Source organism: Cyprinodon variegatus, unplaced genomic scaffold (genome assembly GCF_000732505.1).
Source record: "Cyprinodon variegatus isolate N-32 unplaced genomic scaffold, C_variegatus-1.0 Scaffold51, whole genome shotgun sequence".
NCBI classification, from domain to species: domain Eukaryota; kingdom Metazoa; phylum Chordata; class Actinopteri; order Cyprinodontiformes; family Cyprinodontidae; genus Cyprinodon; species Cyprinodon variegatus.
Window position 1 is genome coordinate 1,615,946 of NW_015150504.1, and position 15,683 is coordinate 1,631,628.

The following is a 15,683-nucleotide window of genomic DNA, read 5'->3' on the forward strand; positions in this document are numbered from 1 at the left end:
CTTTCTCAAATTCAGTTTCTTTTGCAAAAATATACTTGGAATATCTGTTATCACATTTACGTATATAAATGTGATTTTGACCAAAAAAAAATCCTTCTTTAGTGATTTACAAATGGAACAGAGTGCTTTTAATAAATGTCAAAATGGCCTGCCGTTGTGGAGAAAATTTGACAAAACATTTAATCTCTAGATGCGTGAGGCTCATAAAATCATAAGAGACTTGAGGGTTAGCTTACTTTACAGTTATTCTCTGCTTTGTGCCAACCTATTCACAAATACTTTATAACACCACAGCAAAAGGTAATTTATTTCACAGATAATTCATTAATGGAAGACTGAGATGTTTGAACATATGATTGGAATCCTGCTAATTTGCTTAGAAAGCTTTAAAAACAGTTTATTCACATTTCTAAGAGATCAAATACCTGAATCAAAATATCACCATAAGGTGAATTATTTTAGTATTTCTAATTCCATTACCTTTGGTGGAGTCTGTAAAATGTTAACAATATGGGATTTAATACGAGTAATACAGAATGTCGGGCCCTAACCTTATTAATATATCTCAAATACATTTTTTTAGTGGTAAGCCCTCTATTAAAACATCTTTTTTTTAAATGATATTAGACATGAAATACACCAAAGTCTAATATTTCCATGTATTTACCGGTATTTAGATACAGCTTTAGTCCACAATGTGGCCGTTAAAAGTTCAAGTTCAAGCTTGGTGACTGTTGGTGCATGTTTTCTCCCTCTCTCTCTCTCTGATACCATTTCCTGGCTGCCTACTTTAAAAAAAACAAAACAAAACATCAAGGACACTAGAGCTTAAAAATAATAATGATAAAAAGGTTTAAAAGACAAAGAAACATTTAATTCCATGAGAAGGGAAAATAATGAATCTGTTTTCACAAAGTGCCTTTTCAATCATCCTTTCTCCTTTAGCTTTTCCTATTTTTTTTTGTTGCGAGTCATGAGTAGAATGCCCATAGCTGATCCGCCCAGTCCTGTAGCTTCTTTCATGTATGCCACCTCGCTGATGCCACGGTTGCGAAAGGAGACATGTGGAGTAATCACTGCAATGCAGAGAGAAAAGGACATAAAAAAACAATGAATCAATGAATGATTTGATAATTATTTTAAACCTTCCATTGAAAATAAATAAAAATATTGCATAGATTATTACATGTTTAATTAACATCTGCTTTGCTTTTTTGTGAGCTAAAAGAGTACTAAATCAACTTACCAGTCAGTATAAAACTGATTGGTGGTGCAAGTTTTCTGATTCTGGCAAATGAATAAATCACCACATAATTGACAACAATGACTGTGATCAAAAAAGCTAATGGCCTCCATCTCTTTAGGCTAAGCAAGGGTTGTATCTCTCCAGCCCAAACGAAAACCAAATAAACGGTGAACAGCACGGCCAGGCCAGTGATAAACCCCATAGGATCCTTTAACCTGCAGGAGGAAAGCAGGACAACAGAAGGTGCATGAGTGCAGTTTGAAAATACTGATGTTGCATGATAGTGTGTAAGCACTGACTCCACCATGTGGTTAGATGCTTCATCTACAGCAACATGACTTCTACATAATACCTGGATAAAAATAATGATATCCCCTTAGACACATCCATAATCAGAAAATGCAATGTGCTTTCACAAATAATTGGCCAACACATGCAGAACAACAATAAAAATGTGCTTAAGCTCAGGCAGAATTATCAATTGGGATAAACTATTCCATTGTAGCCCTGTCTGTGTGGTTGGACTCATAATGCAGGCTAAAGTTTTTTGTTTTTTTAAATCCTCTTACAGGTTTTCTTCCAGGATGACACTGTTTTCTGCTCCATCCATCAACTTTTCTATTAGTTCTAACCAGTTTCCCTGACCCAGATGCAGGTACTACAATGTATTGTCATGGAAATGGTGTTTACAAAGTGATGTTTGTTTTCTTCCATCTGATTTATTAAATACAGCCATAAGACAAAAATAGTGAATCACAATAAGAATACAGTAATTTTAAAATGACAACTCCAATACAGATTTCTAGATTAATCTCATTCCAATGTCTGAGAAAAATGTGATTTAATTTCTGGTGATAAAATATATATATATATATATATAGTTTTCATTAAACTTCCTGCATTAAAAAAACAAAAACAACAGAAACAAAAAAATTCCTGCATCTACAAGTCCCTGCCTTCCTGCTTTAGACCAAGTAGAATAATATTCTGAACAACTTTAAAATAGGCTTGGAATCTTCCTGTAAGACTGGATAAATTATGTCTAACATTACTGTATACAAACAGATTTAGCATGGAGACAACATTTGTGGTTAATTGGCAACAATTTAAATCCCTGTTTCTTTTAATGTACAGTCAAGCACTTTGAAGTTATTAAAATAAAATCAAAAGCATGAGCCTACTACGACCATGGATAGATAGATAAGATAGAACCGAACAAATAAAGTTTAAAAATAATTTAGACTGACCTCAAAACTTGTTAAAATTATGTAAAAGATTAAGTAAAAAACTTCTAAATTTATAGTGGCATAATACATTTAAGTTTTAAATTGTAAAATTATATAATGAGCCAAACATTCCAGGGTTTTACATACTTTCTACTTTGGTGTTATTAAATATGGACCAGTTCTTCAAGTTAAAGTTTTTTTCCACAGAACTCACTGCTTACCCCTTTGTTTCAATATTTTAGATTTTACATAAGTAACAGTCCCTAAAAAATTATATATATATATATATTAATTCATACAATTTTTTTTTATTGGTTAAACAATATATATATATATATATATATATATATATTTGTTTAACCAATAAAAAAATTGTATGAATTAATTTAACCTACAAATATAATTTTTTCTATGTTTTTACACTTTAGTTTTATTCCAATTTGTCTAGATCATTTTAACTTCCTCTCATCTTTAATAAACTATGTGCATAATCACAAATATTTATCAATAGGTAAAAAAAAACACAAAAAAAAACTACAAAAACTGTTTAGATTTGTGAAGAACATTTAACATACCCGGCTAAGATGAAAACAGCAGTACCTAGAACCAGATAATTAGTCTGATAATAAAGCAGGTTGCTGATCAATCTCTCTTCAAACTCGCGGAAATTATTGGGAAAGGCAAAGCCTTTCAAGCCAGGAAAGAAATCACTCCACTCTTTGAGCGGCGACATCCCCTGCTAGAAGCTGTTCTGTCTGACAGCCCCAGACAGCAGCGCCTGAAACTTTAACTACGAAATTATCGCGAGAACAGTTTTAAATCCCGCCTTATGAGACTTGGAGCTCTCACCCATTGGTCGCCAGCAACACAAGTTTGTAAAAGCTTCCGGCACCGCTTCATGAAGACATGAGCGATAAAGATAATATTCGGTGACAGCAGTATCTTTGATTTGTTATGTGGCTACTAAAGTTTTCGGTTGTTTCTATGTCTTATTTGTTATTGAATTTTCGATAAAACGTTGTTTACACACACGTGCTGACAGTAGCAGCTGCTTTGAGAACGTTATTAACGAGCTAGCTATTAACCTAGCTGGTTATCCAGCTAGCATGTTAGCCTGCTAGCTCAAACTTTATGGCAAAGGGGCCCAAGTTAAATGGACTTGTCTCGTTCTCTTTGTTTGTAGATGTGGAGCACATTAGTCAAACCTGTTGGGATTAGACTGAGTGTATGGCGAAGTTTGTTTACCATGAGGCTGAAGACCAAGGAGTTCCAGTCTCTCTTCACTGATGGGCTGAATGGAATAGCGGGTGAGTTTACTCTATTAGACAGCACTCATCTACTAGACCTTCTGTTTTTCCTCTTTCTTTTGCTATTTAGCCTTTATTTTTACTGTTGTAAAGTGAGAGAGCCGGAGAGCCACACATTTTTTTGTAGCATAACTGGTTTTGATTCAATCATTTCACATCTACAAAATAAAATGATTTTGCACTACCAAACGCTACGAATATCTAAACTGATTATCCATATATTCTAATATAGTAGAAAGAGAGATAGATGATGTCCTTCACTATTTGACCAAATTTAATTAACAAAACATATATAATATCATTGGTTTGTCCACAGCACTTTGGTCATGTGGGTAATTAATTACAGCGTTCTTTATTTAATTGTGAAAATATTACCGTTAACTGTCAATCCAACCATCTTCTCAGCAAACATTATCCCGTCAGGGTCACGGTGGAGCTGGTGCTCATGTCTGGCAGTCTATGGGTGAGAGATGTTGTAGGGCAACAGAGAGACACACAAAAGCATAAAACCAAACACACATATCTAAGGACAATTTTGGGAAGCCAATTAACCTAACAGTCATGATTTTGTTCTATGGGAGGAAGCCAGATAGAACCCACACATGCACATGCTAACTCCATGCAGAAAGACCCTGGGTCACCATGCAGCCCTCCACAGTTCATTATTAAGGGCAGATTATACTTCTGCAATCGCACACATCAAATGTCGCTTGGGTCTGGTCACGAACCAGTTATGCTGGTATGCTTCTGCACCGCCGGTCTGGACTTTGTAGAGACGCACAGCAGTTTCCCGCCAAAGCGCAAGGGGGAGCCTATTCGAAAACTCGCAAGCACTTCGGCGGCGCCAGCTGGAGTCTTTAACTTCCAAAACAACAATGGCGCGTCTGCAAGATGGAGATGGATCTAGAGTTGCTTGACATTGAAGAGGAACAGATTCTGTTTATGGAGTTGGCAAAAAGGCCGATTAACCTTTCGTTGTAGTTGTCCAATATAGTTGGTCCTCGGTTTTCGGTACCGAATTGAGAAGGACGACCACACAGACAGTCGGAAAGACATACCAAGGACCAATCACAGCTGCTTTTTGTCTGCACACTTTCAATACCAAGGCATAGTCAGGATTTTTTGAGTTGCGCGACGACTGTTGCAGAACCTTTGCGCACAGAGACAGATTTGACGGTTGCAGAGGATATGCCTCGGAAGCATAAATTTGTCTTTAGAACACCATTTTGAAAATTAGATTCACATCAAATAATAAGCAATAGAGGAACCTATGCTTATAACTAACTTGCTGGTTTGTTCATTAATGTGTGCCTAATAATATTCATGATCTAACAATAGCAGATAGTTTCCTGTATGATTCCTGGTGCAACATCATGGTTTTGATTATGACCAATTCAAACAGAATGTTTTTTGTTAAAATATTTATTCACTATATTTAATCTGTACAACTGAGGTTACAACTTAAATATCAGAAATGCACAATAATTTTCTTTAGCTTTCATATACCCCATTTACACTAGCCTTGAAAAACCATGCCGAGACCGGTCCGAGCTCAGTAACTGAGATAACTTATCGCGTGTAAATAGAAAGCAAACTGAGCTGAACCGAGCTAGACACAACCGGACCTCGCTTACTGCAGACCAGTTCCAGAGGTGGGCTCATTTTTGGTGCATTACCGCCACCAACTGCTTGATTTCCTCCTTGGCAGTACTACCGCAGATCGTCACTAGGAGGCGAGGAGTCGAGGAACCGAGATAGCGTGATGTGTAAACGGTCGTCAGAACCAAGCTCGACCTGGTCAACTGATCCGAGCTGGGACCGGTCTTGGCATGGATCGCTTTTTCAAGCGTAGTGTAAATGGGGTAATAGTCATCACATTTTTATTCTAGCCTCTATTAGGGTCAGTGATCCTCACTATTGTTGCCTTAAGAATCATGTTGGCTTAGCAAAGTCAAGGGAATAACCGCAATATCCCAAATAACTCAGACAAATAATAAAACAACTAAATCAATTGATCAATTCTAAAGACAGAGGAAGCATATACAACATAGTTTACATTAGTACATAGATAAGCAGTTGTTTTTTTTCATCCTTAACTCTATATGTTTGGTAATTTCTTGTTGCAATCAGAGCAAGATATTCAAGATGAGTGTCGTTTGGTTGCTTTCTATTCATAGTGTTCATAGTAGAAATGTTGACACTCATGTTTGTGCCAATTATGAAATAAATCACTTCTGTATAAGAGGTTTAAGTGTTTTTTCAAAGAGGGAAAGTCTGCTTCATTAGCCAAACTCTAGAAACGATTAAGACCTTCGAGGCTCCATGTGAAGGATATCTTTCATCTGCAGCCTGTTTACTTCACTTTCAGTTGTAGTCTGCTTGTCATGGCAGAGCTGCATGATGAGTTAAGCTATAACATATTCAATAAGAAGGGCTCTAAATAAAATTGGCGATGTCATAATGCCTGTTTGCATCACAGATTCGGTAATTTAATTATTTATTTATTATTCAGAGCTATACCTGACTAAAAAATATTTAGACAAAAAAGAACTTAAGCAGTCACTGATTAAAGAAATTAGGTATTATGAATTTTGTTGCTTTGCCGCACATTTATTTGTCCTCCCTTCAGTTGTTGGTCTCTCTGTCTTTCATTTGTCGCCAGATAGAGTTGAACGGTTATCAACTCAGTGATTGTGTTGACTTAAACATTTGAAATATTTCCTCATTTTCACCTTCTCATGAAGGAATTCTCTGGATGCCTAACCAGGGAGTCTACATCAATTGTACATCAAACCACTCAGAAATAATCTCTTCTTCTCCTTCATATCATAGATAAACACTAAACATCTGCTAAAGGAGCCAAGGGCATCGTCAGCAGACTGCCTCTATATTGCTAGTATCAGGGATTTTAGTGCTTTTATTATAAATATCGTCATACTGTGATCATATGTTTCAATCTCCTTTCCATCTTAAGAAAGATATCCTTCTGTCTGAGCTGGAACCTATTTTTAGGTTGATACCTTTGGTTTTTTCCATCCAGGATTTGTTTGTGCTGTTGTTCTCTGAACCAAATACTTCTCCCCTTAGAATGTAATGAATGTGTTGCTCAGCAGCACTTCCCCGAACTATCAACCTATCCCTGACATTTAGGGCTTCTATTATTTCTACTTCCTGAATATTTTCTCATTGTTAAAGTTCCAAGCAGTACTTTTTGATTTTTGCCACGTGGTAGACAAAGCACTTAGAGTGAAGACTATGATCTGATCATTTGAGATCAAAACCAAATGTTTTTGGCTAATTTAGAGAGACAGAAAACAAATTTAGTTAAGAAGAGTTACTTGAAAATTGTTCACAGAGGCTGTCCGCTAAAGGTTATATGTTAGCGTAGAAAGAATTCTGTCTGGATGTGCAAAACTGTTAAAGAAATAAACCCCACAAGACTCTTACTGCTATGGTTCCGCTATCAGTTTGCAGATGCAATGTGGCAAATGTGTTGCCAATAACTAAGTGTAGGAATGTGTAGACATCTGATTGTCTATCTTATACATATATGCAGAGAAGTCATATTAAGCTGCAGCAAGACAGGACAGGTTAGAAATAAATTTAAGCAGATGCAAACTGAAATACAAAGCTTTTCCCTTGATTTTTGAATAATTTAAAACAGAACTGAAAAGGTCCACCCATCACTAGAGGTGAGTATTGGCATGAGTGTTGCGATTCGATACATTTCGCGATACTTGGGTCACGATACGATATTATCACGATATTGCAGTATCACTATATATTGCCATATTTTCCCCAGCTATCAAAATCAAATGATGAGATAAAACAGCAAGTGCTGTATATTTTCATCAGAAAATATTGATTAGGTATTGTTATCCATGTTGTTTGGGGTTTTCTTCCACTGTGACTGCCTCAAACACAGATTTGGTGCTGCACGCACAGTTAAAAGGCTCCACAGCGCTTTCTGCCAGAGTGGTGGTGCAGAGCTAGCCCATTTTCCCATTAATGTTTTATGTAACCTTTTTTTTTTTTTAATCGATACTAAGAAGTGAAAGATCGATATTTTATTGGGCAGCCGAATATCACGATATATAGCCAAAACGATTTTTTCCCCACACCCCTACCCATCACTATGTCTGTTCCAGCACATGTTCAAAATGATTTTATTAATCTCAAAGGGAAGTTAAATCATTATTTTAGATTATAAATATCATCATTAGATTATTATTGTTTTTGTTTTTTTTTGTATTATCTCTTTCGTACAAGGGCCATAAACAGTTCTATAGGGGCACTGGCTCTTGTTGGGTCCTGTCTAGAATTGCCCATGTGTTTGTCACCCGTAACCCGCATCACTGTGATGAACGTGTGAATCTGATGTCTTATCTAATATGCAATATCCAACTCACCACCAGATGATTGCTCCACCCCTCTCTTCAGTGAAGTGTCCAAGAAATGCAGCCTTAATGTCACTGTTGTTTCCCACATAGGCAGGAGGGATACTAAGCAGGCCTTGTAATCTATCCTGTTACCGGTACTCAGCCTACCAAGAAACCATCAGAGCCCTCGCCCCTCACTGAAAGTGTAGGAATGTGGCACCCTCTACTGGGGTGAACCACAGCACCAATAGAGGAAAATCCAGGCTCTCTCAAGGAGCTTGGTCCCATAGTCCAGGCTGTGCATGGAGGTGTGTGGACTATGTCTAGCCAGTATTGCTTAACCTAAAGTTGTGGAAGGTTGAACTCCCAAAGTTGAGTGATAGTGCAGGTGGCTGTCCCACTGGGGGATCAGCTCCCGTTCTGGCTTGGCCTGGCCTGGTCCTGATAGGAGGACCCCAATCATTGGGCACTCGCCAAATAACACCTAGTTCAGGATTAATACGGGGAATAAACAATGTTTTTGTTCAAATAAGTAAAGTAAAAACGACTTTCTTAGGTGAAAAAAAAAAATAAACAAGTAAATGTGTGTTCTTCGTTTTTTTCAGAGGTATTTGAAAAGCACCAGCATGAACTTCGTATTGCCGGAGGTGCCGTGCGGGATCTGCTTTCTGGGAAGCGACCTGAAGATGTGGACTTTGCCACCACAGCCACTCCAGAAGAGATGAAGTGCATGTTTCAAGCTGCGGGGATCAGGATGATCAACAATAAAGGGGAGAAGCATGGGACCATTACCGCACGAGTAAGATGATAACGTCTTCAACAGCAAATTGGTGCTTTGTGATCAATAATATTAAGAATTTATATATTTTTGTTGAAGATTTGAAAGTTTCTTTAGATTGTGGTTAAGAGCTATGTCACTTGAGTGTCTCACACTGAATATCTTAATATTAATAGTGATACTCGTACTCGTCGTGTTATGCTTTGTCTGCTCCTCACCCATCTCTAAGCTAGTGTTCATCCACCATGCGGAGTCCAACATGCACGGAACAGGTCCAACTTCCCAGCAAGATTGACCAGACTCCTGCTCTGCTTGTATAGAAAGCAGATGGTTTCTAGTAGAGGGCCCTGATCTTGTACTCCTGAAGCGCCCCCCACAGGGAACCACAAGAGACGGGGTTGAGTGTTTTGTTCAGGTCCACTAAACACATGTGGCCTGGTTGGGCAAACTCCCCCTGAGGACAGGGTTCAACAATCAGCCAGTCTCTTCTCTCCAGTACCCTGACATTGCCCTTCCCAGGGAGGCTGAGAAATCTGATCCATCTATAATTGAAGTGGGAAACTTCTTATGAAGTGGAACTGCCACCCCAGACTGCCAATCCAAGGGCACTGTCCCTGACCTCCATGACAGCCTGGCAATATCCTAAGGTCTAAGGTGCTCATCCACCAACAAAGCATTGCCATCGTGGAGATTTTTGACCACCTCCGTTACTTGTTTGGCCCATAGTCTGAACACGCAGTTAGAGCTCCCCCCGAATTCCAAAACACAATGGCTGAGCTGGGATAAGACTAGCACACCCCAGCCTACCTACTCTCCTTGCAGGCCATTCAAGAGCAGAAAGGCGTCTGGGCTATGTGTAGAGGATATCCTGACTTTTTCTAGCCAGTATAGTCCCACATCCCACACAAGCTCTTTCCCCTCCACCTCTGACTGCTGCCCAATCCTCTTGCCAACAGTCCTTCATGGTTCCCCCTGCAGGTGTTGGGGCCCGCTGAGGGATGGCCTCACGTCACTCCTTCAGGCTTGGCCCAGCCGGGTCTCTTAAGGAGGAACCTGATCACGAACACCGTTTGCCTGAACCATCGTTCAGGGCCTGTTTGCCTTGAGAGCCCCTAACAGGGGCATTAAATAGGCAATAAACTGGTTTTTTTTTTTTTTTGGGATTCCACTCCTTATCAGTCTGCATTAATCTAATTCCTGCTGCTAAAGGGTTACAGATAAATAATTCTTATTTGTTTAAGAAGCAAAACGAAAATGCTTTGTTTCTGCTGGATACATTAACGAAAGGAATGCTGCATAGTCAGATGTTTTGGATGAATGACATCTGGCAGAGAAACTACTATAAGATCTGAAGTTCTTTAGATATAGACTACAACTAACATGAGTCTCTCCGTGAAATATCAGCAGCCTTTATTACTTTATGCCTGCCAGGATATGCTCAAAAATACATCTGCCTGGTCAGCCAGGGCAGGATTCCTCCTTCTACTTAAAGAGCTGTCACTGCAACAGTATTTTCAAATACGCTTTCTTTTTCCTCCCAGAGTACAGAGGGTTGACTTGGTGAGACTCTTCTTATAAGAGAACCAGAGTTACGAAATTAAGTTCTCTTTCATAACATTTGTTTTGTGTCTTATGTTGGAACCAAAAATATTCCAACATGTGTATTGCAAAGCAGATCATACTTTGCACACACAGTGCAATTGATATAAAATTTAAACATGCAAGAGGATGCCCAGCTTGCTGTAGTACACATCTTTTGCAGAGATAGAGCTAAAGTGTAAGGTAGATTGGACACACTGGCCCCATGGAGGTCCAAGTCCTTTAGTGCTATATTTTAATGAAAGGACTCCACTTGGACAGAAGGTTTGCTCTTTCTTCAGCAACGACACTTCCTGTGGATATCATTGCTATAAATTTGACTCAAGTAAAAGCAGCAATACTTGATAATTTTCCAGTAAAATAGAGTGGGATGGCATTCTTTTAAAATTACTTGGTTTAATACAACTAGGATGGATAGATGAAGTGCTTTTCTAGCCTGATAAACTAGACTAAAGGTGAGATTAAGTGTGTAATTTAGTCTGGCCCCGATGAATGAGACATCAGAAGATTGTTGAGAACAACCCGTTGTTTTTCAAACCATGGCTGTGCCTATTGGCCAACGCTCTGTCCAATGAGCGCAACTGACTGTGGTGTAGTAAGCACGACAGAAAGCTGGTGGGGGTGTGTAAACAAACAGCCTGTCAGTAAAACGGCGAATTGTCCTTGTTAAAAATGAATGAGCGTAGAGCCTGTTCCTGCTCAAGTTTCAACGAAAACCCAAAGTCTAATCCTTCCAAAACTGATTCCAAAGCTGAGTCAAAAATCGCCATCAGAGCCAGCAGTCCTTCACACACGACTATGCTGAGAGAGGGCCGCTGCAGACGGGCTGCTGTTAGCCCTGGCTGCCGTTACCCTCGGAGGTCTGCTGGTTGCCGCGGTCCTCTCAACTTCTGAAATATTTTTTTAATTACTCATTAAATTTGTAAATGGCTTTAAAGTATAATAGCCTCGCCTCAAATGATCTTAAAATGTACTTTTATTGAACAACAGCAACAGAAAATAGAACTTTTAACTTTCAATGGAGCGCTACATTAAAAGCTGCTGCCGCCGTAGTGCATTCTACTGTTCAATAGTTCTTGCCATCCTCCTTGTTGTGCTTACTCCAGCGTCGCGCAGCTTTGTCATCACGCCCTCAAAGCCCCGCCCGCTTTGCATCCAAAAATTCAAAACACATCTCTGCATTGTGATTGGCCCGTCAGTTCTAGACCAAACTTGCAGGCAAAAAAGATTTTGACCGCTGGCGGGTGGGGCTAGTTTACTAAGCTAGTGCTTTTCATTACCAGTGAGTAATTTTTTTCATCTGTGAACATGTTTGAGTTTGGTTTTTTAATAATTCTGTTAATGTATATTTGAAAGTCAATGTATGACTTTCATTTGTTGGTTTTTATAGTTTTAATTTATTATTACTTTGTCAGTTTCAAGTTTTTGTATAACCATTGTGGTTTTTTCTTTCGTTTAATGGGGGTGTCAGCAATTTTGTCCATATGTACCTGCATTACGTGTCCTTTCATAACTGGTTTAAGTAGGAGTTATATTTTTCTCAGTTACTGAAGTTTTGTTTGCAATAATTGCAAGTCATGATTTAAAAAATTAGAAGAATTAACCGTTAAATTATGTTGCTGTCTGTTTATCAAACATCTGTGAGATCCACTTTAACTAAATTATTGGAAGAAATCAAGTCTGAGTGTTCTGTTGCCTTTTGTGTGTTAATGACGATGTGTCTTTAGTGCCTTACATTTTCTCGTCCTCAGCTGCACAATGAGAATTTTGAGGTGACCACACTACGAGTGGATGTTCAGACAGATGGACGACATGCAGAGGTAGAGTTCACCACCGACTGGCAGAAAGACGCTGAGCGGAGAGATCTCACCATCAACTCTATGTTTCTAGGTAATTCCCCTCATCTGACATGTTCTCTTTATACTCTGCTCCTCTTAACATGCAGTGTCCCACAAGGGTCAGTTCTAGACCCTTTAATTTCTTTACACATTCTTTTTTTTTTTTTTTTTTCTGGTTGCTTCTTAATATCTCCTCACATCTAGGCAGAAGACTTCCAAATTCATATATACATTTTAGACTTCTCCAGCTGGCCATCCACCATGTCCAGAGCTTATCTCTGATCAGAAACTGGCCCTATAGCAGTTTTCTGGTTTTAAATACAAATAAGACAAAGACAGTAATAACATCTACAGCTCCTCATCACAAGTATTATAGAATTAATTAGACAGTAGATGTCTCTTTGAGCAACCAAATCCAAAGTAAAAAAAATGGTAATCACATTTCTAGACGGTGGCTCACAATAGATCTGTTCCAACTTTGTGTGTCGTTATTCTAAGAAGCATTACTAAAATATGAAAATTGTTTTCTTAACGACATCAAGAAAATTAGTCATGCATTAGTCATTATGGTTAGATCACTGCAATGCAGACATGTCACCTCGTCGTTTTCATACTTCTCATAACTTCATGTGTTCAAAGTTTTACAGGTGTTTTTGACTCTAATAGGTGCTTTAGAGATGTGTTTTACTCACTAAATATAACTGTTGATGAATATTGGATCTTTCTTTAATCTGAAATCCATTCTCAAATTCCTCACTTTCCATCTCACAGGTCTTGATGGAACTTTATATGACCATTTCAAAGGCTATGAAGACCTGCAGAACCATAAAGTCCGGTTTGTCGGCAGCGCTGAACAGAGGATAAAGGAAGACTATCTGAGAATATTGAGATATTTTAGGTAGGTTACCTCCCTTCATCAGACAGTAATCACTTGTCTTGATTTTTTTTTTTTTTTTTTTTTTAAGAGCTGTCAATTTCTTTCAGGTTTTATGGAAGGGTGGCTTTAAAGCCTAATGAGCATGATCCTGAGACTCTGGCTGCCATTAGAACAAATGGCAGAGGGCTGGCAGCTATATCAGGAGAGAGAATCTGGGTGGAATTAAAGAAGATGGTGGTTGGTGACCATGCTGCTCATCTGCTGGAGCTCATCTATAATCTGGACTTGGCTCAGTACATAGGTGAGGGGCATACCAGTGGATAGATTGGCTTTACTGAATACTAATATGAGAGCAAGTTTTCATACAGGCACTTTAAAAGCATATTTTTCATTTCTACTATTAAATACGTTTTAAAACAAGAGTTGATATCAAATAAGTAACCAGCTGCTTTTTGCAAAAAAAAAAAAAAAAACATTTAAAAAGCTTTTGTTTAAAAATTCTGCAGACACTCTGCTGCACTTCTCCAAAATTGTAGGTGACCAAAGACAGTGCCGCAGACAGGAGGCCTCTCATTGGTCAAATCTATATCCGCTCTACGCCATGTGTATTTCCTGTTTGGTACCTTACTGGCTTATTTTGTTTGTATGACCGCCATGGCGGAAAACGGCTCGTGAAGATGGACCAGCTGGAAGAGCGAGGTGCGTGAGAACGCTGGGACCATTTTTCCACCTGGATCCCCACTCTTTTTTTCACCCTCATGTCCCTATGTTGTTGCACATAAAGCTCCCACTTCCTCACTGTCTTGAACGTATTTAGACCCACACCTAGTTCGTGATTGTCCCACTTGCGTTGGGGCGTGGAATAACATAACATAACATTTGACCACGCTTCAAAATTGCGCATGAATCAAAAATATCTGCATCAAGGTCACTGCAACACACTGCTGCGGGAGGATAACCAGCGATAATGTGTAGGATCCCCATGAACGATTGTTTAATTTTACATATTTATATAGTTAAACCATTTTGTAAATTCACATTTTTGTACATAGCTCTTTAGATTTACTTTACAAATCTAACATCCATCAAATTCACCTCTATTAAACCCCTTTCCCAATGCCCAAAAACCACCACCCAAAAAATTTGAACAATCTGCTTATAGTCTCACTGACCCATGCCGGCATGACTTGGCAAGTGAACCGCTTTAAAATCGCCTCGGCTCAGATCGGCATGTACTAAGGGCAACCATTAAATACAACGTACGCACGTCAATGCATCACGCCAGTCACTTCTGATTTAACAAACCAAAACAACTCTGTTTTCGATTAAAAATGGTGCAGCACTGGTAAGAGATTCGGACAGAAAAAATAGTGAAACAATAAAGAACACTGACTAGACTCTGGCCCCCGTCCATTTTGCTCTCCATTATTTACTCCCCTGATTTCCATCGCACCAGTGTGATGGCGTTATTAGACACCCAGCTGCAGGGCAAATGTCCACGCAGCTTGCCAGCAGGGGGTCAGACTCGTCTTTTTGGTCAAATGGTAATAGCGCTAAAAGCCGATTGTTAGCTTGTTGACCCGATTTTATTAAACCCGGGTTATCATTGGGAAAGCTGTTTTAGTTTCTATTAATGTCAGCGTTGTTTCTTTTCCTGCTATGCCTCAGGTTTGCCTCCAGATGGTGACGTTGATGAGATGAAGCAGGTGTGGCAGAACGCCAAAGCTGATTCCCCCAAACCCATGACCATCCTGGCTGCCCTGTTTCACAGCCCGGTGGACGTGGAGAAGATGGACCTCCGACTGAAGGTGTCCAGAGAGGAGAAGACGCTGGCTCTGTTCCTGATTAAATACAGACGGGAGCTCTGTAAGGCCAGCGAAGAGCCGGACAGCCTCAAACCTTTCACTGATTATATTATTGATGTAAGTTTGTTAGCCAGATGATGATGATTTCTTTCTTTTACATTTCTGCTTTCTAATGAATGCTCTTAATTTTTTTTTGAGGATGGTTGCTTCCATTTAGTGCCTTAATAGATTGAATCACAGATTGGACTGAAATCTAGAACATGGGGGTGTAGGAAATATTCTAATCCATCAAATATTGTGATACTTTACTAGACAATATTTGTATACATTCAAAATACATATATCTCAATGTTTCTTTAGATGGTATTTGCATTGATTCATGATATGCCTGAATGAATTTTAAATGTAAAAATGGTTTGTAGGCAAACATCCATTTTATTGTCTCGCAATTGTCTCTTAAACCCCCAGCAACTAATTGCCAGCGCATCCCCCAAGAGCCTTTCATTCAGCTGCTTTGCATCAGTGCAAAGGAGTTGCTGCAACTACTTTTCCAGAGCTATAATATTATAAAAATTGCGCATATATATATATATATATATATATATATATATATATATATATATATATA

General features: G+C 38.8%; 2 protein-coding genes across 2 annotated transcripts in view; one reads left to right on the plus strand and one right to left on the minus strand.

Moving 5' to 3' along the window:
• Positions 1-342: 342 nt before the first annotated feature.
• LOC107082345 (PRA1 family protein 3-like) lies at positions 343-3,205 on the minus strand. Its single transcript, XM_015370964.1, has 3 exons — positions 3,048-3,205; positions 1,247-1,461; positions 343-1,076 (listed from the first exon to the last, which is right to left on the minus strand). The coding sequence occupies exons 1-3, from the start codon at positions 3,203-3,205 to the stop codon at positions 952-954; spliced, it is 498 nt and encodes a 165-aa protein (XP_015226450.1). The 3' UTR covers positions 343-951.
• Positions 3,206-3,318: 113 nt separating this feature from the next.
• Positions 3,319-15,683, plus strand: part of trnt1 (tRNA nucleotidyl transferase, CCA-adding, 1) — a 14,470-nt gene continuing 2,105 nt past the window's right edge. The window contains exons 1-7 of the mRNA XM_015370951.1: positions 3,319-3,401; positions 3,656-3,779; positions 8,764-8,957; positions 12,287-12,425; positions 13,145-13,271; positions 13,358-13,551; positions 14,919-15,172. Of these exons, the coding sequence (XP_015226437.1) occupies positions 3,656-3,779; positions 8,764-8,957; positions 12,287-12,425; positions 13,145-13,271; positions 13,358-13,551; positions 14,919-15,172 (1,032 nt within the window). The 5' untranslated portion in view covers positions 3,319-3,401. The remainder of the gene's footprint in view (positions 3,402-3,655; positions 3,780-8,763; positions 8,958-12,286; positions 12,426-13,144; positions 13,272-13,357; positions 13,552-14,918; positions 15,173-15,683) is intronic.